The sequence below is a fragment of the Neopelma chrysocephalum genome, unplaced genomic scaffold (genome assembly GCF_003984885.1).
Source record: "Neopelma chrysocephalum unplaced genomic scaffold, ASM398488v2 Primary Assembly neopelma1_25, whole genome shotgun sequence".
Classification (NCBI taxonomy): domain Eukaryota; kingdom Metazoa; phylum Chordata; class Aves; order Passeriformes; family Pipridae; genus Neopelma; species Neopelma chrysocephalum.
Window position 1 is genome coordinate 35,154,160 of NW_020897694.1, and position 27,528 is coordinate 35,181,687.

General features: G+C 37.5%; 1 protein-coding gene across 1 annotated transcript; it reads right to left on the bottom strand.

Annotated features, from left to right (window-relative positions):
• Positions 1-217: 217 nt before the first annotated feature.
• TSGA10 (testis specific 10) lies at positions 218-26,727 on the bottom strand. Its single transcript, XM_027675189.1, is given in 19 exon segments — positions 218-266; positions 4,300-4,418; positions 8,223-8,333; positions 8,630-8,860; positions 10,990-11,042; positions 11,045-11,103; positions 11,105-11,193; positions 12,852-13,037; positions 13,589-13,693; positions 15,830-15,998; positions 16,216-16,271; positions 17,808-17,967; positions 19,959-20,078; positions 21,490-21,650; positions 24,001-24,078; positions 24,266-24,286; positions 24,288-24,440; positions 24,788-24,905; positions 26,390-26,727. Coding segments are annotated over 19 exon segments (2,376 nt in total).
• Between the last annotated feature and the right edge of the window lie 801 nt (positions 26,728-27,528).

Sequence of the window (27,528 nt, forward strand, 5' to 3'; positions counted from 1 at the left end):
TACTGAGATGGGGCACCTCACACAATAACAGAAGAGCTGAGAGAGGGGTGGGAGAAGGAGTTGTCTAGACTGATTTCTTCCCACAGAACAATGTTGAGTGTTAAAAAAACTGTGCAAGCATTTGTGAAATAGATTTGATGAAATTTAGCATTCAAGAGGGAAAAATTGTAATTAAATCAGCATTAAACTTTAACTCTCCAGATGTTGTGCAGAACCTTCACAAGCCATTATGAATATAACAGTCTAAGTCCTTGAAACTAGAATCCCTAGAAAGAAAAAGAAATTTAATTTGTTTCATGTTCAGTGAATACAGAAATACATTCTGATGTTTCCGTGTGCAAAATTTTAAGGTTTGGATTCTGGAAGCACTTTGAGCAGGTTTCCCATAACAGTCAGTCCAGATCATTTGACGGATTAGATTTTATTGTACAAAAGTGCTATAGTGCTCTTTGATGTGAAAGACAAGCTTTGGACTCCTGTCACTTAAGAAAATCAGACAGAAAATGTCTTTCCCACCAGGTTTGCAAGACTAACTGCAAGGCACATCCTTTTCACTTTACTGGAACAAGGAGTCTCACACAACAGAGAGAAAGATAGAAGAATAAAAAAGTTACTGTCCAATTTACTTCTGATATCATATTCTCAATGAAAGAATAAAAAGGTGACTGTCTGCTTCATCTCCCATCACACTCTGTCTGCTGCAATAGCACGAAAACCCTGGAGATGAGGAAGTGCATTAGTGGTGATTCCAGAACTGCTATCTCATTATACTTCATGTACTGCAGAGTTACACATTAGCTGTGGAAGAAGCCTCTCCAGTTTGTAGTACTTGTTTCTACAGTATCTTTTCCCTGGTAACTTGTCTTCAAGCAATTGAAAAATGAAATTTCCCCTCCTGGAAGACTATTTCTAGTAGTGTTCTGCTTTAAATACAATAGGAACTTACACCTAGATTATGTTTCATCAATTCCCCATATATCTATTTTAAAAGCTTAATTCTGTAATTCTGCTGATGATTATACCCAAATATCTGCACTAACATTCTTGCTTTTACTTTCAGGAAATATCTTAAATTGATTTTTATTTCATCTCAATGAATTTTCCAAATCTTTCTAGAGAAAGATTAACTGGGAGGAAAATTATTTCATCATTCATAAATATTTCAGGCATTTATACTATTCCATATTTTTCTTGATACAGACTCTAAGTTCTAGACATAAGATTTATCAGAACTTTAGTACTGTGGACGTTAGAGGACTCAGCCAGACATAGGCAAATCAAATGTAAATCACTTATACAAAGCAGACAGTTACAGATTCAGAGCTCTGCTCTATTTCAGGAGAGCCTTATGAAACAGGCTATTTTATTCATCACTGTACCACTACACTGGGGAACCCCTGGTGGCCTAGTGGTTAGCATGCGGGACTCTCACCGCTGCGACCCAGGTTCGAATCCCAGTCCCCCCGGGCAGATGGAGCCCGCTAGCCCTGTGAGGCCATCCATCTATGAGAAGGTCACTCTAAACAAACCTACGTCCTGAGGACCTCACTGCCATTGTCCAAGCTTGCTTGGCCCCGGCAGATGAACCTTAGGATTAAAGGGTGGGCTCAGTTCAGCGCAGGCTGTGTCTCACCTAAAAAATCCATTGCGCAGGCTGGAAAGGTAAAAGACCTTTCCCCAAATCTTCGTTCGCGAAGACTGGCCATTATGTACCACTACACTACACAAACCTAATAAATTCTTTCCACTTAAACTTTTGAAATATAACACTGACTGCCAGTATTTCAGTTTTTATTGCACTTTTTTTAAATGAAAACAATCTCAAACCATTTAGCATAAACAAGTAACTAAGTAGTGTTCAAGACCAGGGTGCATGGGGCATCGAGCAACCTGTTGAGTGGAAGGTGCCCCTGCCCATGGAAGGTGTGTTGGAGCTAGGTAGTCTTTAAAGTCCCTTCCAACCAAAACCATTTTGTGATTCAAGGATTCTCCAAGTCTGAAACAACCCTAGGCCTTCCCACTTAGACAAAAAAAAGTATAACAAAGAGCTGGATGAGGAAAAAAGTTACGAGTAGCATTAGTTATATAGCTTGAGCTCTCAAAACAATCAAGCAGAAGAAAAATTGAGTTTATTTCCAAGGATTTAATTGAGAAAGAATTAGCTTAAACCATCTAAGATTTTAAGCAAATGAAGAATTTATACCTAGCTCACTTATTTAATTTTTAGTCCTTACTTAAACTTATCGTATCCTAGGAATGTGAAAAAGCAGATCATGCCATGTAAGGCCAGCCAGGACAAAAATAACAAATCAAAACAAAACAAGAAAACACCAAGCAAAAATCCCCTGCAAAACAAAACAAAAACCCAAAAACAAACAAAACCAAACAAGATGTGAGTTGAATTCCTAATCTGTTTTGCAGAAGATTAGTCTTCATTTAGTATTTAGCCAGAAGTTTACTAATTAGAATGGAATTCTATCACCCTGAAAAGGGAGTGATGCAAATAGAAAAAGCACCTTAATTGTTAGTATTGGTGTGGTGACTACATGGACTGCACCCTCTTTTCTTTATAAGTATCACAAGTAGGAAGTATTATGGTAATTAAAAGAAAATGCAACTGTTCCAAATAATGCCTCTTTCAAAAGTTTAAGAGCTACACTGTACTCAGACTAAGGAGGAGTAGACACAGTTCTATCAGAGGAACGAAGACTCCCTGTACTTGCTATCAAAGTCTGGCAATAGCTACAAAATCACTGTCTTGCTCAGCTGTGTTTTTTTACTAAGGGCACCAGAACCAGCTCACTGACCCAAAGGAAACTTGTCTCATATTGTTAGGACCTATTATTAGTAATTAGCGGAGCCTTTGATAGCAATCAAATGCTAAAGGTAATAATCTCAGTTAACAAATTAGACTTGGAAGTACATTATCATCTCAAAAGCAGAAATTATTTCCTGCAAGTCATGAATTGAGACCTTTTTTCCTCTTCAACTGTGTGGTGGTTTAAAAGTTAACCAGCAAGGCAAAATGAACTCAATTCAAAAGAGAGATTTATAAGTCAGAATAACAATTTATTAAAATAATGCAATAAGTACAATTATACAGACAGACAATTGGTTTTAATCCACAAAACCCAAATGTACAAACCCAGGACCCTGGGGTATGAACAAAAGTGGTGTACCTTGGCCCACCCCCCGAGTCCAAAGCAAAGGGAGAGGGAATAAACCTGCTGGTGGGAGAGCTGCTGCAGTCTGGTCAGAAGTGGTGATTGCAGTCCAGTCGAGGGTGGTGGTCTCAGCCTGGTTGGGAGCAGCGGTGGTCTGCTGTCTTCCTCTGGGTCCCACGAGAGAGAGCCCCAAGGCTCTGAAACTCCCAGTTATATACTCTCCAGTTCAGGCGGGAGTGCTCAGTCCCTCCCTCAGAGTAGGGAATTCCATAAAAGGGCATGTGGATGCTCAGTCCCTCTTATCAGAGCGGGGAATTCCATATAAGGATATCAGAGCGGGGAATTCCATAAAAGGGTACAGGAACATCTTCCCACCTTGCAGGCCTCTACTGACAGCAGTTTTTGGGAAATGGCATGGAGGCTATAGAATACACAGTTTTGGGTTACACCCATCCAGGGATGAATTGGTCCCAGCCGTTCTAACCAGGACAAACTGGCAATATTTTTTTAATGCATGCTGCCATAAATCTACCAAAAAAGCGTGATGCAACAAGCATGCAGCTACCAAATATAAAACTAAACTGAGACTGAAAGTGTCAGGGGAGTAGCTCCATAGTGTAGAGGCTCCATTCCACTAATTGTTAAAAAGAAAGCTGGGCTTGCTCCTCCTCAGGATTACAAGTACTTGAAGACTTACAGAATGCATTTATGTTTCTTGTAAAAACGTTCACATATATAGAGTAAAAACTATTCTGAAAACTAGAAGAAGAAAGACTGGATAGTTAAGAGCTTTTATGTAGGAAAGATGAAAATATTTACATATAAACCTTGCGTAAAACAGTGGCCTGTCAAGATTTTCTGTAGCATTATTTCTATTACTGTTTTAAGAATTTTTGACTATAGCATCCTGGTGCAAGTAATTGCTGTTTACTATATACTTTTGATACAATTCAATAAAACAAAATAAAAGGAGTATATCAAAAGATTATGGTCCTGAATCTTCTTGTGACTTTTCTAGCATAAATGTAATTCCATGGAATTCAGTCAATATTTCAATAAGAAATATCAGAGTTCATGCTTTTATTTTTATTTCCCTCCCCAGTGTTTGGAACTTAAATATTCTGGAACCACCTACCCTTCCAGGGGCCAGTCCAGAGACCAATGAGGAGATCGAGGATGGGAATGTTCAGGTGATGATGTTCTTAATGTAGAGCTTAACTGATACAAATTTGTATGATTCTGGCATTGAAGCTTCTGAAGTTCCCTAACAACACAGTATTTTACTATGACAAAGCACTTTTCAAAAAACATTAAAATGTCACTATAAACTTTTTTTTTCTATTTAAGATTGTCAGCTTTTAAATTTTATTTTATATTAAAAGGAAATGTGGTTTTCATCATATACTTCTCTGAAAGACAGATTAGTGACTCTATTACTCTCTTACTCAGACTTAATTCTACATATCCATTGTCTTAATTTTCTTTCAAAGACAGAAGTTAGCCATGGTTGCTGCAGGTTAAACTCTAAAATCTGCAAAAATTTCCAGGGATGAAGAGACTAGATTTAAGGTTATTCAAAAGTAAGAACAGTGCTGTTTGCAGTATTCTTGTGCTATTTGAGTTGGCAAGGCCAGTGGATCAGAGTCTGAAGTGCCTGAAACAGATGGATATTTAAGAGATGCTGGACTCCCTAGTAGGAAAGTTGCAAAATGGTAGTCTAGTCATTTTGACTGCTAGGCATGGGGCCTGGATAGTGGATCAATCCATAACTCCTGTATCTGGGTGTATGAGAAGGAAGTATGTGGGATTGGATAATGCACTGGAAAGTTTTGGAGGTACATGCTCATGTGAGATCCTCATTTCAGGCTGTCAGTTGTTTACATAAGGAGAATCTAGTCTGTGTTGGATTGGGAAACTACTAGGTAGGGTGGCTACAACAACCCCTGAGTTCTAGTGTGGCTTAGCCATTTCCACACAGCTACCCATGGAGTGGACCACTGAAGCAGGTCACCAAAACCTGCAAGGGAATGATCAGATCCAGCACCAGCTCATGGAGCTGAATCTGCAGGCAATAAAAGGGCTTGCTCTAGCAAGAGGAGCCCAGTGAGCCATTAGGAATCTTCCAGCCAGCTACCACCATCCCACAACCCAGTGAGGTATCACATACACTGTAAAGTCTATGGAACCAGATTTATCTGCATTGACTGTGAGCCTTACTAGCATTGTTGCTTTTAAGGACTTTACTGTGCTCATGTTGCACTATCTGTAATGGTAAAGAAGGTGCTGAAAACTGTAGGAAGTCAGAGTACAGCTGCTTGCACTTCTCCCAGGTAACACTGGGTATGAATGTAGCAGCCAAACTGACCAATGGGGAAAGGAAAGGGAGGTACAAAGGCAGCAAAAATGATGGTCAAGAAACAGAAAGGGATAAAAAGTTACACAGGTTACATGCACTTGAGGCTGTCCAGGGGTATCTGACCTGACAGTCAGTCTCTGTGCTTGGTCACCACAGCCAGGACAAGACAATAAATCAAACCTGTTGTTTCCACAGGAGTCCAAACTGCTTCTGCAGTCAGTAAGATGGGAGGGATGAGAAGGTGCTTTTCCTGACTGGTGAAGAAAAAGCTAGGGAGATGGATTAAGCCTCCTGGTATCACTGTGTTGGTGCTCATTGGTTGCTGACAGTGTTGACACTTCCACCTCCTAACTTCAGGCATTATTTCATTCTGCACCAAGGCAGTAAATCAATACAAGGGGAAGCCGTATGAGCAGCAGCTGAGGTGACTTGGTCTGTTCAGCCTGGAGAAGAGGAAACTGACTGAGGGGAGACCTCATTGCAGTTCTACAACTTTCTCTGAGGGGAAGAAGAGAGGCAGACACCAATCCCTTCTCTGTGGTGAACAGTGACAGGACCCGAGGGAATGGCCTGAAGCCGTGGCAGAGGAGGTTTAGGTTGGATATTAGGAAAAGGTTCTTCACTCAGAGGGGGGTTAGGCACTGGAACAGGCTCCCCAGGGAAGTGGTCACAGCACCAAGCCTGACAGAGTTCAAGTGTTTGGATGATATGCTTGGGCACATGGTGTGACTCTTCGGGATGGTCCTGTGCAGGACTAAGGGTTGAAGTCGATGATCCTTGCAAATCCCTTCCAACTCGGCATAGTCTGTGATTCTGTGACTAGCTAAGTCAATGTTATAATAAGGATGTCATATACTCACTTCTTTAAACTAACAACAAAACCCCAGTCAGTACTCACCTCTGTTGCTTCCATTATATACTATCGTGATACCGACTTTAATAATATTTTTCCTATATGGCCAATTTTCTGGTTTTCATTTGCCAGTATCAGAAAAGTAGAAGCCAGCTTGGATTTTTAATTCCCTTCCCTGTAAGCAAGAGACAGAGATACCTTCTATTGCATGACCTTCTGAGAGAAAACAGAAAAGAAATAGAATTCTTGTAATCTTTGCAAGGGCATTGAAGGTCCACTGTTACGATTTTTTTAAAAGGCCAAAGAAGAAAAAAGCTCTGGTCTTTTAAAGAGGGCTAAATCTAATGTCAGCCCCAGATTTTTATATGAGAACATTTCAGTCTTCGCTGTGTAAGATTTCTGCATACTGCTTTTGCAACTGACTTACAGACAGCTTAATGGAACGTAGATTTGTTTTTTCCAAGGCAAATCAGGTAATTATGTTTGTAGTTCTCCAGAAGTAGAAGATAAATTCTCTTCAAGAATGAAAAACGGTGATCTTTGTTTCAGCATAGGCTCAGTCTAATATTTGTTTTTCTAACTAATTGTAAACTAAGTGATTATATTGCAACTGTGAGCAACCATGTGAGTAATGAATTATCCTTGACTAGGAGAAGAGATTTAGTCTGGAGGCTGTTGCAACTTTCTGCCAAGTGAACACTTCAAGAAGAAATACTTGCAATCCCTATCAGGGAATACCCATACACCATGAGATGGATGCATTCACACAGGGGAAGTAGGAAGGTTCTTTTAAAACAAAGGTTCTCCTCTATTAGCATACAGTCTGGCTTATTCTATGCAGCTGGGGAAGCACAAATTATGCCAGCTTTTAAATGGACTTCCACATCTAACACAAAAATTCTGTAGTTTTTGCCCTTGATTCAGGGTAAATGAGAATCCAATTTGAAACTGAAACTGAGAAGTTTAAGAAATTCATCTTTAAAAGACCTGACTTCAGGTATAGAGATGCCCCCTCTGAAACCCTTGTCCTTACTTGTGAGTGAACAGAATATCAACAAAGTAATTTACTACAGTTAAATGAGACACCTGATTCTCAAACCCGTGCTATAATCACATCACTCTGCTTCTTTTAGCCCTCTCTTTTACATACCCCAAAATAAAACCCAACATTGTAATATTTTATCCTCAATACATCCATGAAATAGAGAAGTTCTGCGTTTAACAGATAAGAAACCTATTTAAGACACAAAGACTATGTAGATAAACTAAGTCCTGAAGCAGGACAGGGACCATTCTCTGGTGCTGTGACCAAATCATATGAAACAGTTTCTACATGTTGTTAGACTATCTTCTTAAAAAATTTAATATAAAATATTTGGCCATATTGCCATTTGGGAACCACCCCTAGCACCTCAAGGAGTATCTGGGAGAATGGGGGTTGGTACAGGCTAAAATCATTCCAGAGGGTATGGAGAACTAGTAGTCTATAAAGCTCTTGTATAAACAACTAGTCACCTTAACTTTCACTATAGATCTAGACAGGCATCAGTATGAGTGAAGACAGACAAGCATCTTCAAGAAAATCACCCATCCCATCCTAATGCAGGCTATTCCAGAGGGTAGTTGATCTCACTGTCTCATTCTGTTGGCTATAGAGGGAACCTATACAACTAATTTAGACAGCATGTATAACAGCTAAACAGACTAAATTTAGTGACATGAATAGTCTCCAAGCACAAAAGAGACATACAGCAAAGTAAACACAAACTTTGCCATTTATCTGACTAATTAGTCTAAGTCTTAGTACTATATTGCATTTCACCCCAATTAGCTACAGGAATCACAATACAAAAACATATACTTGCCTTTCAAAGCATTCACTCTCCAGCTGTCTTTTGGTGATATCCAGTTCTGCCTCAAGCTCAGCTGCTCTATTTCTGAGGTGAGTAAAATCTTGACTCTGCACAGCACTATGAAGTCTGTACACTTTAATTAGATAGAAACTATAATCCTCCAAGCCAAATACAATTATCCAAAATTAAAAGGGCAGCTATATCATCCAATTCAGATTAAGAACATTTTTTTGAGCAAAATATAACACTATGCAGGAAAGTCTATTAGATTATAGCTGAGGAATCAAAAGCAGGTTTTTCGTATCTTCTGCTATTAAGGTAGCCAGGTACATTGGCCATTTGAAAATGCAGGTAGATATAAAACCATCTCTATTTATATACCCTTGTAAAGAATGAGAACAACTGCAATACTCTCCTGGTCATTTACTCATGGATGATTTTTCTCTAAAGCAAGCTGTTTCTTGAGAAACTGAATTTCAGAGTCTTTCTCTTGCTTTGCTATCTGTGACTGAAATTCTTTCTCACAATTGGACACAAGCAAAGATTCCAGGTTTTTCATAGATGCTTTTTCATTTCCCACTTGTTTTCTCAGCAGCTCTGTTTCAGAATGGGATGACTCACACTTGCTCTGCAGCTAAACAAAGATTTTAAGTTTCAGATGTGTGTCTATTAAGCTTAATGGCATTTTATCAGGGTAACCTTTACAAAAAAAAAAGATAAATATAAAAACAGAAGTCTGGGGTCAATGACAAAATTTGCTTTCACTCCCAGATGGATGATTAGTGCTATATTTTCGTAGTTAAAATCCTGTCAGATTTATAAATTCATTCAATGTATATATCTGAATATAAGTGTACTTGATACAAATGACAAAATGCTATGAAATATATGTATCAATGGATTCTGTAGACAGAATCATTAAAGAACAGGAAGCAAGTTTCACATTTTGTTGAGGCAAGAAACTATTGATTAACTATTTGCATGCAGGAAATAACACCTGATAAAACAAACCAGTATCAGCATCATCAGCAGAGTGAGAAGGCACTTAATTTGCTTAAAGGAGCATCAAGAGTAAACAGAAGGGGGAAGGAAAATGAATAAAATACAAACCAAGATATTAAGTATCTACATATCTTGGGGAAATCTATAAAAGAAGAATACCCATAAAATCTAGTATATTCCATTGCCAAGGGAAAGATGGACATATCTCAGACATAGTTACATACAAAAAAATAGCATAAGTAAGCTAGTTGGTATTTTCCCTTTTTCTTTGCATGTATGCATTTTAGTCTGTCTGAGTCCATTTGGGGTGCTGCAAACACTTTTATCTGTATTTTACGCAAGCCTAGTTTACATTACAGACAATAATGCTCAGCCAAAGGTCATGGGAAATCTGTGAACTGCGACATCTTAACAAACACCCACCTTTCTAGCACATTCCTCAGAATTTTCAGAGGATAATAATTTTTGTGTTCAAAGAAGGAAGATACTGGGCGAACTCAGATCATAGGCCAACAGGGAGGGCCACTTACCAAAGCAAAGCTCAATTTTTTTCCCTTACCAAACTAAACTGAAAGGTTTCTTCATTCTGAAAGATCCCATTTTCTGTGATCTGTCACTCAAAAATCTAGTTCCTTTGCAGAGAAACAGTTTTGATATTCTGCATTTGTATTTCAGAACAAAAGAACACTGAAAACTTCAGGTTTAGTTTCCACTTCTGAATATACATATGCTGCAATCTAGTAATGCAGATTCTGCACTGGAATACTATGTAAAATAAGAGCCCTATCTAAAGGTTATACATGGCTGATGAAAGATTACTGGTTGAAAGATATGTAAAAATTAATGAAAATTCCCCAACTTCAGACTTTTCTCCAACTCTCCAACTGCATTTCTGCATTTTTCTTTCTCAAAACTTTGCTGTTCTCCACAGTCCCAGCAATCCCCTCCACAGACAATCTCACAAAAGGATCCAGGGAGGCTTAATCATATTAGATCTCATAAAAGTTTCAGATAAATGTCATATGCTGGAACTCTTCCCTATCAAAACAATCACAGACGATTCCACAAGCATACAAAAGACATCACACACATGTGGCTAGAACACATAACCAACTGTCTAACAGCAGCTTTACCTGTGATGTATGCAAAAGGCATAAAGGTTTAAAGAGAATGTTGGAAGCCTGTAAAGAACCAGAAATTATCTCAGCTGGCGCAGAGGATGGACAGGTCAGTGACAGAATCATACTGAAAATATCTAAATAATCTAGCTATGTATGAAGAATTTTTCAAAGTTTATCCAAGCTGAGTTTTAAAAAATTTATCTATCAAATAATAATTTTCTAGTTTTTGTAAAAATCAAGGTCAACAAAAATTTCAAGGGAAATTAAGAAAATATTAAAGGTATTAATATATCATAAAACACTCCATCATTTTAAAGTCCATGTCAAGTTTCATTGCTAATAAACAATTCCAGCTATTCTGCTTACTTATTGACTAGATGTAAAATGCAAGGTATCTGTCATGAAAACAACGAGTAATTTTAAGCCCTGACTTTTGTGTATTCATAGTCAAGCCTTGCAAAGCAGTGTCCTTTTCAAAGAGTATACAGCACATAAACTTTGAGGACTAAGCCCCTGAGAAATGCCAAATTAAACATTTAAAAATTGAAAAATTGATCATCCATGATCCCAAAGTATATGTAGTTCCCTTAAGTATAACATAAGTTAATATAAACTTGTTTTTCCAGTATATTTCACATACCCTTTCTACTTTTTCTGCTGTGGAAGTTAAATGCTAATTTAATTGTTGACTGCATCTAGTTTAATGCAAAGGTTTTGTATAGATGTGAGATTTGCAAGTATAGGGACTCTCCCAATGTATATTTTGAAGCTCTCTATCCATTTTCAGAAGAGACTTGCTTAACACAGAAATATGGGACTTGTATGCTGCTTCTGTTGGCAAATGCTACAGTAAAGCAATATCAGATAATCAAAATGCTACTGCAAAAAAATTTACAAAAATCCTACAAAATATCTCTGTGTGAATTTCAAGAGGCAGCAATAATTTATTCTAGAATAAGCCATAAAGTTATTTCTTTAAATAACTCCTGTATGTAAAAACTAGAAGAGTTCTTGCTTCTGACAGCAAAATTAGCTACTGACATTTTAAACTCTACTCCTAGAATTCTACTCCTTCTGCAGAGCTAATAAGGTTGAAAATTCTGACATGGGTCGCATTTCATTTTCAAATGAGATCCTCTTATTTTAGCAATAAAATGTGGTTTTGAATGTAGATGATCTGTGAATGCTGAGATTCTGTCAGTCGTATTTATACTGCTGTCACCTGTAAACTGAGGCATGATTATGAGATGACAAAGTCACATTAAAGAGGAGTCCACAAGTCAGCAGCAGCAGTTCTGACTAAAAGCATTAAGAATTTCATGAACTTAAAATTAACTCAACCTAGGATTTTCCTCTTTGAAAAATGCCTGTACTTTGCCCAGTGATACTTGTATTCCTGGTCAGTCACTTTTAACTTCTTAATTTTCAGTGGGTGGCAGAATGCATCTGGGGGATTAGTAGAGCAAAGTGAAAGGTAAAGCACTGTGATTTTCTTGAAGACTTATTAAAAATTACATCCCAAGAGATGATTGTATGGGGAACATATCACATTTAACTCTAGCTCTGTCTTACCTAAGAAAAGCACAAGGAACACAGAGAACTGCTGAACACATTAAGATTTTTGAACAAAAACCTCTGTGCTTTGTATGTGTGCCTTGCAAGTAACTGCTATGAAACTGAATTATGACATTTGGAATTCTGACCCAATATATTGACACAGTTTTCATGAAGAGACCTGTTTACTCCTGTACTTAATAGCAGGTGTATGGGGTGGAATTAGAAGAATGAAATATCTTCTGGTTTGAGGCTTTCTGGACAAACTAGGACCATGTGCCATTTTTATTATTTTTTAAAAGAAAAGTCAAAATCTGCCACACAATCTTCCTGTGGTGTTGCTGTTTTGTTATTGTTACGTTTTCATCCACTTTCTGACAGCAACAGTTTGGTTCTCTTGAGTATCTAATGTGCTTAAGTAGCTCTTGGTAGCTTATATGATATTCATGAAGGACAGGTGATCTGCAACTAAAACTGGAAAAACCCCAAACCATGTGTATGTTTGCAGCATATTTCCAAAGCCATGCTGTGAATTTCCATGTAAGTTCTTCAGTTCTTCTTTTCAAGTGGGAAGAGGATCTTTGGGACACCTAAAAGAAGGTTGAAAAGCTGGAAGCAAGAAGAGCAGGGACAGGAACATAATAGGTGACAAAGCACTAGATACATTTCAGGTATGCTGTGGAATTGTGTGTGACTTTATGCCTTCAGTGATTCCAAATATAAGAGCATTTTACTTTTTGTTTTCCTTGAAATTTGCTATTATTTTCCAAGATCTCTTTTCCCAAGTGTGACTAGTGAAGATCTAATCATATTATTATATAAAATTAAAATCCATACAGTTCATGGCAGCAAATCTCTCTAAAACATAAGAATTTGCATTAAACATAACTTAAAAATACTACCAGACCATTTCAAGGCTGAACTATGGAAAGAAAGGTTTCAACTTGCTTGCTCCATCTGTGTTCCAAGGGACTCTATTTTCTCTTTCAACCTGTGGTTCTCAGACTCTGCACTGATCAGTGCCAGTCTAACAGAGGGAAAGACTGCTTCTGCTTGACGGCATTTTGCTTCCCAACTTTCTCTTTGTTCACAGGCTTGGTGGTAATTCTCCAAGAGCTCACAGTTCTCTCTCTCCTAACACATAAAGCTTGTTTATTTAATAATTTACAGTAAGCTCCACAAAGTAGGGATAGCTATAGATCTACGGGTATGGTATTGGATATTCTATTTCCACTGAAAATTTTGCCTCTTGGCCAAAACATTGAGATACTTCTCAAGAACCAGAGTTTTGTTCAAGATGACTACATTTTTATGAACAAAAGACATCTGTTAAAAATGTCTAGGTTAATGTTAGAAATACAAGGTATAGCAATGTAGCACAATAATATTTTTTTTACTTTAATCCCAGAGTTCAAAGCCTCTGTATTACTCACTGTCTAAATGTATAAGTTTAATAAACACACAGATGTATGAGTGTATATACATAGAAGCACAATGAAATATACTGCATTAATTGTGTACTGCAAAAATAGCCATGAAAATGTGTCCAAGCTAATAAAACCAAATTAATAGAATGCAAATAAGTTTTGGCTAGGAAGCAAATTTTTCCGTGGAGATATCGTTAAAATTTTATTTTTAGTTAAAAAACAACAGCTTTTACTAACAGTTTTAATTTGTACACTCACTTTAGACTTCAGTACATTCTTCAGCCTGACAATATCTGTGTTTGAATCCTGGGCCTTCATATAATGAAGCTTGTTTTGGTACTTTGCTAGTTTATTATGTAGTACCTATTAAGAAAGTTTTTTTCTATGAGGTTAGAGCATACTGCGTGTACCTTTACAAAAAAACACAGGAAAATAGTGTGTACCTAAGGTCTATGGCTTTATTAACTGGTTTTTTAAAGGCTACATAAAATCTAAATTATTTGTACTTCTATACACCAAATTTTTCACTTGGCAAAAAAAATTTGTTTCTTTGACTTATAAATAATGCTAAATCTTCCTAAGAAGAAAAATGTCTGTAAAGAAATGAAGCATTTAAGAAGAAAAATACAGATGGTTTATTTTACAGCCAAATTGTCATAAAACAATTTAAGAAGCAAAGCTCAGTTAGCTCCCTTTTTTTAAACATTCTAGTCTTTTAAAAGCCCACATTTTAAAAAGAAGACAGATAAAAATTTTAATTAAGTGGTCTAACTATTAATTAATTGCTTATATCTTAATTAATTAAGTGCTTATCTCCTAATCAGGAAAAATAAAGCCAGAAGTATTAGAAGGACACACAGAGAATTTCTGGCAACTATTGCTTGAGAAACAGAACAGAATGAGGAAAAAAATGCAGAAAGGCTGTCTTGAACTGCACTGTTCAGAAACTTTTTCTTTCATATAAAATTACTAGGAAAACATTCATCTGCAAGAACTGGGGGCAGGTGTGTGCGTGGGGGTGATGTGGTGTGTAGAAGGGTATGAAGAAACTCCTGTTCCTGTTGCAGAAGGGCTGTGAGTTGCTCTGAAAATCTGTCAACTTTTCCAGTAAGCCCAAATGTAGAAACAAGAATGCTACTTTAAATACATGGAGTTACACCTCAATTAATGGAATAACCTAGAGGATCCAATACACATTATAGAGGCAAGCCTTTTAAGAGCACTTGATCGTGTAAGACTGAGATTTTTGTTTCTAACTGCTTCTACAAGCATCCAGGCATTGCAACGAAAACCATGATGTTTTCAAAAGCAGCTAGGAGCAACAGGAGGCATCATCAGTATCAACTGTGCTTCTGAGAGAAGGTGAAGCATAGTGATTGCCTGGAGAATCTTTGGTGGTTAAAGCTACTTTAAACCTTGCCTTTTCTTGGATACTCAGGGAGGGCACCAAAGTGAAACAGTTAGGATGTTTGAGAGAAGTTATTTAGAAGGCAAGTTGTCTCACCTAATTTTTGCAGCAAAGAATTAGGCACCAATGTAAAGTCATTAGCTACACTGCCTCTTTGGTGAAGGGAGAGAGGCAGGTAATATTAATTACTTTAAAAACTGGAATGGGATGAATCTCCTGGAGGAATTTTCTTCACTTAAAAGGGAGCCTTAATGACTTAAAGCTTTTATATACTTAGGATCAGGTGCAGTTAATTTGCTCCTTTCAAACTAAATAGCACTTCTAGAGGAAGAGAAAACCAGGTGAGTAGTAGACTAAGTGCAGAGAAGAAAGATCAAGTATCAGAAAACCTAAATGAAGGCAAGAAGCTGAAGAAAAAGAAGAAAACAAGAACATTACATGGGGATGAACTACTACAGGTATTAAGCTTAATTTCTAGCTGCTTGGAAAATGCTGGTGCAGGCTTATTACGTGTGCATGAGGTGGCACTTTAAATATTTTAATTACTTTCACTAGGAACTGCACAGAGATAATTAACACAGTAGACAATGTAAGGTTATATTATAACCAACTATTTCCATTATCTTTTATCCAAAAGCCACTTTTAAGGAAATATACATCAATAAAATGCTATTAATAACAATTTAGAACCTTGTTAAAATGTGTAATGTGTTACATTATTAGCAGGTGAAAGTAATAAGCTTTAAAGTACTCTAGACCAGTCACAGCACAGTATAAGGAACACTCCCTGCTTCCTTTTTAATACTTTTCCATACAAATGTTAGTTACAGCTGGCACATTGTTTTTACTTTAGGATCAGGAAAAAAACATTAATTAGCAGTTCCTCAAGATAAATATCTAAACCACTACATAAGAATAGCTGGTTCTCTTCATACAAGTGAGCTGAGCAATAAAGGAAAAATCAGAGTTTGAAACACCAACCTAAAGCTAGGTTGCAGATTTACTTCAAATGAGGACCCACCAATTCCCTGTGCTACTTGAAAAAGGCACCATTTTTTCTTTTTAGTCAAGGGTTCTTGGTATAAACATACTTGAATTTCTTGCTTAATATTAGAAAGATGCTCCTATAACCTGTCATTCTCCTGAGCTAATGATACTGTGTTCTTGTTGGTCTATGTGAGTTCTTTGTTAGTTTCTTATAGCTGTTGATGCAAACTGGTGATATCCTTCTCACAGATGGAGAGTGCTTCAGCAGATGACCTATGCAGCAAATAAAAAATTCTTCAGGTATGACACTACTGCCCAATCGAATACAAATGACAGCTTTTCCAGTGGTTAAGTTTTCAAGTCAGGAAAGAAAGCTGTAACATTTTGATATTAATTTGAGTAAAAAAAAATTTCTACATTAGTACATCCTATTTTTTTGTTTAATGCTATAAATTAATCACAATTTGATAATAATGTTGACATTTCTTACTTTGTGGAATGCTCCAACTCAGAAATCAGAATCTTGAAATCTGAAATTATTTTCTTCTGGAAAAGAAATACAGAATTAAAATAAACCTCTCACCACTCCTCAGTATAAATGGAAGAAAAAAAATGAGCAATATTGTTTATATCTCTTTTTATTCAACTAGCTGATTATTTTAACTATTTAATGCAAAATGGATTGTGATTTTCCAAGCTTCACCATGTACTATTTAGATTTGAAAATTCTTTTCTTTTTTTTTTATTTGGGAAATAAAGAACAAATGTTGTTATCATCTGCAGAATATCATAATTTTAATTAATTTTTTTTATCCTTTGTGTTTCTAAATGTAGCATTTTGCTCACAGTCCCAGAATTAAATGATGTCGGCTGCCTATTAGGTAAGTTAACATAGCTTTTCTACAATGAATAAACTACTAGTCTGGTAGTTTGTAATTGATAAAACAAAAAGTATATTACTTTACTCCCTTGACTTTGGATGGAGATACTAAAAGAAGCAGAGATAGGCTTAGAAAACGTCTTCTACTGGAGAAATAAGTGAGGTGAGAGAGAGCCATCTCTTTTCTAAAATAGACACCATTTTACAATTTACAGTTGTAAAAATACAAAATCAGTGCCTATGGCAAGATGATATTAGCCTGTCCTGCAATATCTTTTCCTCAAGATTTTGTTAAAAATCAATGCAAATTCTTGAGTTAAATGACAACAGTTAAAAAATACATTATTTAGTTTATCCTAAATCAATATCCCAGTCACTTAAGCTGAAGTGAAAAATAATGTTTCAGAACTAATAACTGAGCAGCTTCATTATATAGATTGCAATCACACTATGCAATAAACTTAAGGTGAAAAGAATATAATTCAGATGTTTCTTCAATGACAACAAAGGGACTATTATTTAGCACCCTGCATCTTTAATGTCACTGGACCCCAAGGAAGAATTTAGGTTAACTTTTATGACCAATGAAGTATTTTATTGGCTAATTTTCCCCACCTCAGGACAGTACTTAAAGTCTCCTCTCTCGATAAGTATAAGCCATACAAAATACCTAAAATGAAGTGATCAACACTGCTCACATCTACTGCTGTTGAAGTCAACACGAGTTTTATTGTTATCCTGAAGGAGCAGAACTAGATCAGCACTGAGCACTGTTGTAAATACCAATATAAGATAGGTGTGATGACCCAACAGATCCTTTCCGTTTACCTTTTTTTGACTATTTACGTATTATAATAAATAATAATAATGGCCAGTCTTCGTGAACGAAGATTTGGGGAAAGGTCTTTTACCTTTCCAGCCTGCGCAATGGATTTTTTAGGTGAGACACAGCCTGTGCTGAACTGAGCCCACCCTTTAATCCTAAGGTTCATCTGCCGGGGCCAAGCAAGCTTGGACAATGGCAGTGAGGTCCTCAGGACGTAGGTTTGTTTAGAGTGACCTTCTCATAGATGAATGGCCTCACAGGGCTAACGAGCTCCATCTGCCCGGGGGACCTGGAATCGAACCTGGGTCGCAGCGGTGAGAGTGCTGCATCCTAACCACTAGGCCACCAGGGGTCCCATTTACGTATTAGAACATACTTTAATTGCCAGGCTTTCCTCAAAAGTAGCAATCTTCTCTCTTCCTTCTTCCACACGGTGTTGCAAAGATGCCTTCTCCTTATCGAGTTGTGCAATTGTTTCTTTCAAAGCACAGACCTCTTCTTCTTGTACATGACTTTGTCTTGAAAAGTTACCTGAACTCAATCAGAAAGGTCTCATTTTTATTATTTAATCCCATTTGAAATAAAAATTCTTTTGATACACTTCTAGAGCATAAAAGAACAAGGCAAAAGCTTCCCTTCAAGAAAACAGTGAAGCATGCACCTTTTCAAAATATATAAATAAATTATAGAAATGCATTCCTCTTTAGATCAAGGCCTTAAATTACTTGGCTCAAAACAAATCTATTCTAAAGGGTAAATATTTCGATCATTTAAAATAACTTTCTTGGGTATTATAATGATATAGGCTTACACAGAATTACTACTGACAGGAGCAATACATAGATTACAGCATGTAATGTCTGATGAAGTAAGAGGCTGCTATCCTGATATTACCCAGTTTTCTCCTGAAATAATTTGTTTTATTTAAATGACCTTTATGTAAAAGTGAGAAAGGGTAATGCAATTATAAAATTCAACGCAGCTTAAAAATGAAAATATAAGAATGAAAAAAGAAATCTATTCACTACAAAATCAAATTCTGTAATATGTCTCTCAATACCTTCATTCAGCTGATACTGTGTTACACACTACATTTACCTTTAAATGGTCAGAGAATCAATCTTTATTTGATCTACATACATTGCATTTGCAGAGAAGAATCACAGAAACTCCTCTTTTAGCAAGCCTTACATCCTATAAAAAACATGCAGGCTGATACTTCAGAGGGTCATGCTGCAATTCAATGGGATCTGCACCAGGTGGAGAAATGGGTTGACAGGAACCTCATCAAGTTCAACAAAGGGAATTCCTGAACCTGAAGAGGAACAACCCTAGGCAACAGTACACACTGGCTGGAAAGCAGCTTGGTAGGGAAGCGGGGAGTCCTGGTGAGCACCATGTTGAGCATGAGCCATCAATGTGCCCTTGTTGTAAAGAAGGCAAATGGTATCTTGCTCTTCATTATGGAAAGTATCAGCAGCTGGTAGAGGGAGGCGATTCTTCCTCTCTACTCATCTCTGATGAGACACATCTGGAGTGCTGGGTCCAGTTCTGGTCTTCCCAGTATAAGAGAGACATGGACAGATTGGAGAGAGTCCAGTGAAAGACCATTAAGATGACTGAAAGACTGGAGCATCTCTCCTATGAGGAAAAGCTGGGATTGTTTGACTTGGAGAAGAGAAGGCTCAGGAGGGGATCTTATGAACGTATCTGAAGAGTGGGTGCAAAAAGGACAAAGACAGGCTGTTTTCAGTGGTGCCCAGTGACAGGATAAAGAGGCAATGGGCACAAACTGAAACACGGGAGGTTCCCTCTGAAAATCAGGAAACACAGTTTTTTATTGTGGGGGTGACTCAGCAGTAGAACGGGTTGCCCAGAGAAGTCACAGAGTATCCTTCTTTGGAAATATTCAAAATCCATCTAGTCATGGTGCTGGGCAACTGGCTCTAGGTAGCCCTGCTTGAGAAGGAAGATTGAACCTCAGCCACTCCATGATTTTAAATAAGGGTGTGTTATCAGAATTTTACAGTTGTAGTTTTGGAAGACGATACTCCTTGGCACTACAGGAGTTCCTGCATCTATCTCCTTTACTCCCATAATATAAACAAGGTGCAACATACAATACAGGATATATACTATAATATACTATAAAGGATGTTTTCCTAACTTTCATCACCATCATCATCTTATGGTGCTGAGAGGTGCTGCCACTGCCTTAGACGATCATAAGTACAACTGATACCCTCAGACCCTGTGCATTGGTACCAACACACATTGCTCAGCTGTCAGTATGTATTGTCACTGAAACTTACTTGCAAGAGCTCTATTGTATAATTTAAAAGGCAAAACCCCTCCAATAATGAAAGAAAACAGAATTTTTGCACTCAGAATGTTAAAACTGTCAAAAGTATACTTATTTGCATTCAACACCTTTTCTTTCAATCCATAAGGGAGAAAAAGGAAGAATAAAAATTCAGAATGTAACAATTAGCCTATTGAATTGTATTATAAAAATTGTATCTGTCACTCAACAATTTTTTCATCCAAAAGCATCATTTTCTCTTGGCTAAGTTTCATTTCATGGTTTTTCTTAATGAGGCTTTGATGAGTCTCTGAAAGACTCTGTTCTGTCTTTTCATTCAATAAACTGGAAAAGCAGAAGAATTAAACAGGAGAATTCAGACACTGATATTTTTTTTTCCTTTTCGAAATGTCACTAAAATTGCAAAAGATATGAAAAAGTGAGATTCTTCTATCTATTTTAGGCTATTTGGGGTATTTTATTATTGTGAACCGTAATGTCTATATTTTAAAGTCTGAATACTCCTCTAAAGGATCACAGAAAAGTAAGAACAATTCTTTAAAGCAGGTGGTTGTAAAAATTCCACAAAAATAATTAAAATAGAAATCATCCCTTGGGACATACATTGGAATCTCTGACCCAAGTTATTTGTCCAAATAATGTAGTAGTATTAATGATTCTCACACTGTTCGAGAAACTGGAGAGAATTATCAGCCTGGTTTGGAGGTGGAGAGAAAAAAGATATTTCAGTAGCAGCAACTAATTTTCAACAACTCAATTTTTACAGTATTCATAAATCTGATAGTGTGTTATAAAGGAGTAGTAACTCAGGACTGGGTTTACAAATGTGTTCATGCTATTTTAGAAATCACAGTATCGTTAGAGAAGTATTGTGGGCCAGCACAGTATTGCGTGCTAGCACCCAGCATTCCCACTACTCAAAATCCAACAAAAAAACTACAACACCCATGTGTAAGCTACACCAGTCACTTGTAAGGACACAGATTTAGAACAGTGTTTCTCTAACTGAATTATATTTAAGGAAATAAAAGAGGGAAAAGTTGCAGTATCTTCTCTGGCAGTCTGTTCACTCAGTAGCCCAGTTCAGTCTGTGATCTGGTCCTTCATATCTCTCTGCACAAACTCCACATTTGATTGATCTTTTCTTCCTGTCAGTAAATTATTGTTTTTTATCTTGCACTCATTGACCTATGCTTTATTCTCTAAAGGCTTCGATTGAGTCTAGTCCTACTACATGCTTCTGAACATGGTTAGGAGATCCAGTTGAGCAGCAGGCCATAAACTCTATGCAAAGCTAGTGTTCCAGTTCCTCTCATGAAAAGGCTCCAAGACTAAGATGTGGATAATGATACCTGGACTAATGACACCTGACACTCATTATTTTATGCATGTTTGCCTGCTTTTATGAAAACAAATATTAAAAACAAGAAAGCAAAATTATTAATATACAATTTACCAAAAAAAATCAATCCCTGCAGTTTCTAATAAAAAGCTCCTAGCTCTAAGTCAAGGTGAATTTTAGTTTTTCACTGAAGATGGTTTCCAGCATATCATCATATCAACAAGAAAAAACCATTTGCATATAAATAAGCAATGAGGAAAACAATTTCATTCTGAAAAGAAAGATGGCTCATAAGCAGCTATTGTAAATTCCTTTCCCTTTGAGCTATGTAACAGTTATGAAAACCAATGAACATAGCCTGATGTTACTAGTCAAATTAATGCAATTTTATACCTTTACTTACCTAAGAGAAAGCTATTACCTTCCTGTCAACTCAGCTCAGTTTCAGAGTCCAGTACTTTTCTTGTCAATCTTTTCATCGCAGTTTCCAGAGAATCAATGGTATCTTTCATTAGTGCCACTTTGGACATCTGTTCTAACTCTTCACTATTTAACTGTAAATATAATCAACCATTAAAAGCTGAAAAAAAGATCTGGTTTATACATCTAATTTACATTATTTTAATTTTTACTCTGTTTTTAGCACAAAACTTTTGCTGAAGAAGAAATGTCCAAGTATCTCATTTGCTCAAGGCCTGACTACAAATCTACTGAAGATAGTTGCCAAAGAGCTGAAATGTGATTTTCAGGTCTTTTGAAGGTAAATCAATTTCCTGACTTTCAGATTCTGGAAATATTTTCATTTATTCATGTAATCTTCTGTTGGTAATTATGCCTAAGGGCAAAAATGTTTGTCATTGATCAATATTAAAAGTTTTCAATGCAAAATAATGTAAGAGAAAACATTATTATGAGGGTATGAAGGAAGAAATCCCAATTTGGGATACAACACAACCAGTGATGGCTTTAGGCGTCTACGAAGTTATATACCTAGCCAGTAACTGGGTAGAGAAATCACTGTAAAACATTTGCATAAAGCACTACGTAACCAATTATCACCATGAGGCCCTCAGGTCTGTAGCTAGAACAAAGAACAGGTCCAAAACTTCTTGCACAAACTCCAGCAAAGCTAGTTTGAAATCTCCAGTTTAAAGAAAGATGCATATTTTTATCAACATGCTTACACTTAACATTCAAAGGATTGTCCTTTCTAAATTATTTGAAACAGCTCTTTTAAAGTACAAATATCCTCACCTCATCTCTCTCCTCATTTACTGATTCTTTTAGTACTAATTTCTGTGCTACTTTAAACAAAGGTCAGATTTCTAAAGAGCAAGTCAGTAAGCATCTGGTACACAATAACTTTTTCAGTACTAGTGCCATAAATTTAATGTTGATGTATGGCCCTCAAAGGGTACCAAAAGAACTGAAGAAATAAGAAGATGTACCTAAAACAGGGCTCCCAATATTCACTACACATATGTAGGCGTGTGATTAAAGTTAATTTACTACTCAGAGCTATTTAAGCCTACAGTGTATTCTTCATATCAGATGCACTCAATTTAATATTATAAACCTTGGTATTATATTTATAAGCTTGGTAGGATTTTAGAAGGCTGAGGGGAAAAAAGAAAATGAACCAAAATTTATAACCAAAAAATCTAGAAAAAAGATACAATACAGAAATCAATGTTAATGTATTTAAAAAACAAGTTCTACAAAGACCGTAAATAAATTTAAGATTTACATTAATTTTAGTAATGCTTTCATTTTCTATTTTAGTGCCATATGTTAGCAAACAATTGCACACACAAGTAACTTAAACTATATTAAATAGGCCTCCCCACACAGTACAATTACATTTGGTTTTAAACCATATTAAATAGTACTTGCCAGAACAGACAATTACAGGTCTTTGTAATACACAATCATAAGATGATTCACACTGAAATGGTCTCTAGGTCTCTAGTCTAAACTCCTGGTCAAAGCAGGGCCAGCTCTGAGGCCAGGCTGCTCAGGGCTTTGTCCAGTCCAGTCCTGAAAATCTTCAAGGCTGGGGATTGCTCAACTGCTCTCATGAGAAAGAAGTATTTCCACGTATTCAGCCTGAACCTTTCTCATTTCAACCAATATCCATTGTTGCTCGTCCTTCCACCATGCACTGCTGTAGAAAGCCTGTTTATGACTTCTTGATGAGTACTGGCAGGTAGGACTTATGTCTCTCTTAAGCCATTTCTACTCCAGGTGGAACAAGCCCATCCTAACCTGGACACAAGAACATTGTGGGTAACAGTGTCAAAAGCCTTGGTACAGTCTTAAAACCATAGAATCACAAAATGGTTTTGGATGGAATGGACCTTAAAGACCATCTAGTTCCAACTACCCTGCCATGGGCAGGGACACCTTCCACTAGACCAGGTTGCTCAGAGTTCCATCCAATCTGGTCTTGAGCACTTCCAGGGATGGGGAGTCCTCTGGTCAACTGTTCCAGCGCCTCACCACCCTCACAATCAAGAATTTCTTCCTAATATCTAATCTAAACCTGCTCTCCTTCAGTTTTAGGTCATTCTCCCTTGTCCTATCACTACATGCCCCAGTACAAAATCCCTCCCCATCTCTTGTCCGCCACGTTTAGGTACTGGAAGGTGCTACAAAGTTTCCCCGGATTCTTCTCTTCTCCAGGCTGAACAACCCCCACTCTCTCAACCAGCTTCAGAGCTGGACACAGTACTCCACGTGGGGTCTCATCAGAGTGGAGTAGAGGGGAATAGTCTTTGTAAATAACACCCACTGCTCTCAACCTGCTGCTTTCCAATAGAAAATAATTAGGTTGGTCCTGCAGGATTAACTATGAACATCACCTGTATTACATTTACAATTCTATAAATAATTATTTTCCCTTACATTATGGATAGTAGTTTCAAACTCTTCAATTTTCTGTTCCAAATGAGCCTTCTGATTAAATGCAGTTTCTTGGGAAATCTATATCAAATAACAGTAACAAAACAAATCACATAGGGAACAAGTTTCAACTCACCACAGACTTGTAAAGCAATTAATGCTCAGGATCACAATAGAAATCTTTAGCAACTTTAATTACACTACTAAGTAGTTTTCATGTATAAGTAACGGAGGGGGGCAAGAGGGGCAGGACGGGACAGAATCAAACCTGTAACTGCTCCCTGAGGCTTATCACGTTCTGTAGTCATCCTTCGGAAATCTGACAGTGCTATATCCCTTTCTATCTCCTCACGTCTTAACATAGCTTGAGCTGCTGCAGTGCTTTTAGGAGTTCTGGAGCATTTTATAACTTCCTGACAGAGCTGGAAAATCTCCTTCTGTGCCTGTTCTTAAAAACAGCAACATAACAGAAACATGGAATAGATAATGTAGTATGTTACTGTGGTCTATGGTTGGTAATGCAGAGCATCCCAGAAACTGTGTAATATCAAAGATGAAGTAATTATTTGTGCATATATTCTTTGATTCAGGAAAGCATTCTTAACTCAGGACAGCACTTACAAACTTGTATTAAATTGATTTAAATCACAGAATTTCCATAACTTCTTTTTCTATTTTTTAAACAAGTACTTTGCATTTTTTCCTTTTTCATACAAAACCAAAAGTAGAATTCTTTTCTTGCACATCACCTTGTTATTTCAATTAATCATACAAATATAAATAAAATTACCTGTTCATAAATATTGACAATTTTGCCTCTCTCAGCTGTTAAAACTTTGAAGTTACACAGAATTTCTGTCACCTGATGCTCATATTTTTTCAGCTTTGATATAAGTTCTTCATGTTCTCTCAATATTTTCTAAACTTCTGGATCAGAACTCACTCCCTTAAAGAATAAGATGGTATAAGGTTAAAGGAGAGAATCAAAACTTGAAATGATTTCTTATTATATCTGGTTTGGAAAATTCTATGAAAGAATTTAATCAGCCTTCAAACTGGTAACTTCTAGATAGCCAAGACTGATGTATATATTTCTCAATATAAGAGAACAGATATACATACCATTTTCTAAAATACACGTTTATCTTGAGCAGCAAATGTCTATCATAAATGGTACTGACAACCATGTTAATAATTACGTAAAATATAAGCATTGTCAGTTACCATTTAAAGTGACATACTTGCATGCAGAATAAAGGAGCAGCTAAGTTCACATTATTGGCCCATTCCTGTCCTATGCATCCTTCTGTCCTATGCATCCTTCTGGTCAGCCTTGAAGGTGACCTCCCTTGCTTTATTTCAGATTCTGTTTGTAAAATAACCTGCAAGAGCATAAATGAGAGAATGCATTCACTGAAACAAAACTTCTGTAATTAATGATACTTTAATGTAAAATGGATAAATATACTCTTCAAAATGAAGATGAAGCAGATATCTAATTAAAATAAATAACCATATAATACTGTAAAGCAACTTCTGCATCTGTATTTTCTCTTTTTTGTTATATTGCAGAATATGTCTGAAGGTCCTTCTAAAAGGGATCTGACAGGAAAGAAAAGGACATGAAAGCTGAATGTTAATTAACTTGAAATATATCTGTTCAAAACCAAGTAGATTTGTACTGGAATATCTAATGAATTTTTAAATATGAAAGAAAGTAGGCCACTATGCTTGTTTAAGATCCATGAAAGGTGAATTTTTGCAATGGAAATAAAGTAATGTGCAAATAAGTATTGTTGAAATCCAGACAGTCACATAGGGGCCTAAAACAGATTCTGAAGATGAACTGCAATTCCAAAATTCTAAATTGCATATTAAATCCTGTTTGCTTAGGTGTAAGCTGACTTGATTTTGAGTCTCTACACAAAGTAATTTCTAGAAAGTGATTCCTGTAATCAATTTTTGGCATTCATACAAAAAGTAATCATGCCCTATGAATACCTCTGACAATAAAGACAGCCTAGATATCTATTACAGTCATCATCACTGTTGACACATCAACTAGATTAGGTGAATCCCATCCTAATAGTCTGCTCTCTGATAGAGGCACTCTCAAGTTCTCCAGTTATATACATTGTCCTAGTCCTAGGGAACAGATCGGAGCAGCCAAGCTATCAGTACCTTCAGCACTTCACTGAGCTCTGAGGACACCAATTTACAAACAGAATACATATTCTCACTCACAATACTACTTATACGCACCTTACAGAAGAGCACTTTTTCAGAAAACATGGTAATATTTACATATCCTACAATAAACATTTTTTATGCTTGCCATAAAGTGGTTAAACTTTAACCACCGCTGTGACACATTTCACCGCCATCCTCTAACCTGCGATAACCCAAGCCCCTCGCAACTGGTATGCAACTCCCCATCAGGAGCGCTTCAGATGCTCCTTGTTCTCTGCAGCGCACACGGCACCAGCAGCGCCTGCAAAGCCCGAAGCCTCCCTCCGCACATCCCCGTCTGGGGCTCCGGGCCGAGTCCCGCCGGTCGCTACCTTGGCGCGGCTCTCGGCTCTCGCCCTCCGGCGCCCCGGGGAGCCGCTCATGGCCACTGCCGTGGCCAGGTGAGGCACTCACCCGTGGCCCCAGGCGCTCACCCGCCGCCGCGCCCGCTCCCCACTCCCGCCCCAACACCCGCCTCCTTCTCTCCTTCTTTCCCTCCATCCCTCCCGCCGCGTCCCCCGGGCGCCTGGCAGCGGCCGGCGGGCAGGACCACCGCTGAGGCAGGAGGTGGTTCGTCTTCTCCCAGATATCTGAGTGAAAGCCCTGGCTGTTCTGGATGGTTGTGAAGAGCTGTTAGAAACCCCGATTCCAACTCTGCCCCTGAAAGAAAAGCTGTCCATATAACCCCTACATTCTCACAGTATTGTCCTTTCACCCAGGGCTGACCCATTCTTGAGGGAACTGGTGGATGAAGTGGCTAGGCCACTATCTGTCATATTTGAGAAGTTGCGGCAATCTGGTGAAGTTCCCACTGAATGGAAAAAAGAAAGCATAAATCCCCCATTTTTAAAAAGGGAAATAAGGAAGACCCAGGGAACTGCAGGCCAGACAGTCTCACTTTGGTACCTGGCAAGATCATGGAGCAGATCTGCCTGGAAACTATGCTAAAGCACATGGAAAATAAAGAAGTGACCGGTGACAGCCAACATGGCTTCACTAAGGACAAATCGTGCCTGACAAATTTGGTGGCCTTCTACACAGGGATTACAGCAGTGGTGGATGAGGGAAGCGCAACTGATGTCATCCAGCCGGACTTGTGCAAAGCATTTGACACTGTCCCGCACAACATTCCTGCCTCTAATCTGCAGAGATGTGGATTTGACAGATGGACCATTTGGTGGATAAGGAGTGGGTTGGATGGTTGGACTCAAAGTGTTGTTGCTCAGCGTCCAAGTGGAGACCAGTGGTGTTCTTCAGTGATCGGAATTGGAACTGCTGAACATCTTCATCGGTGATATGGAC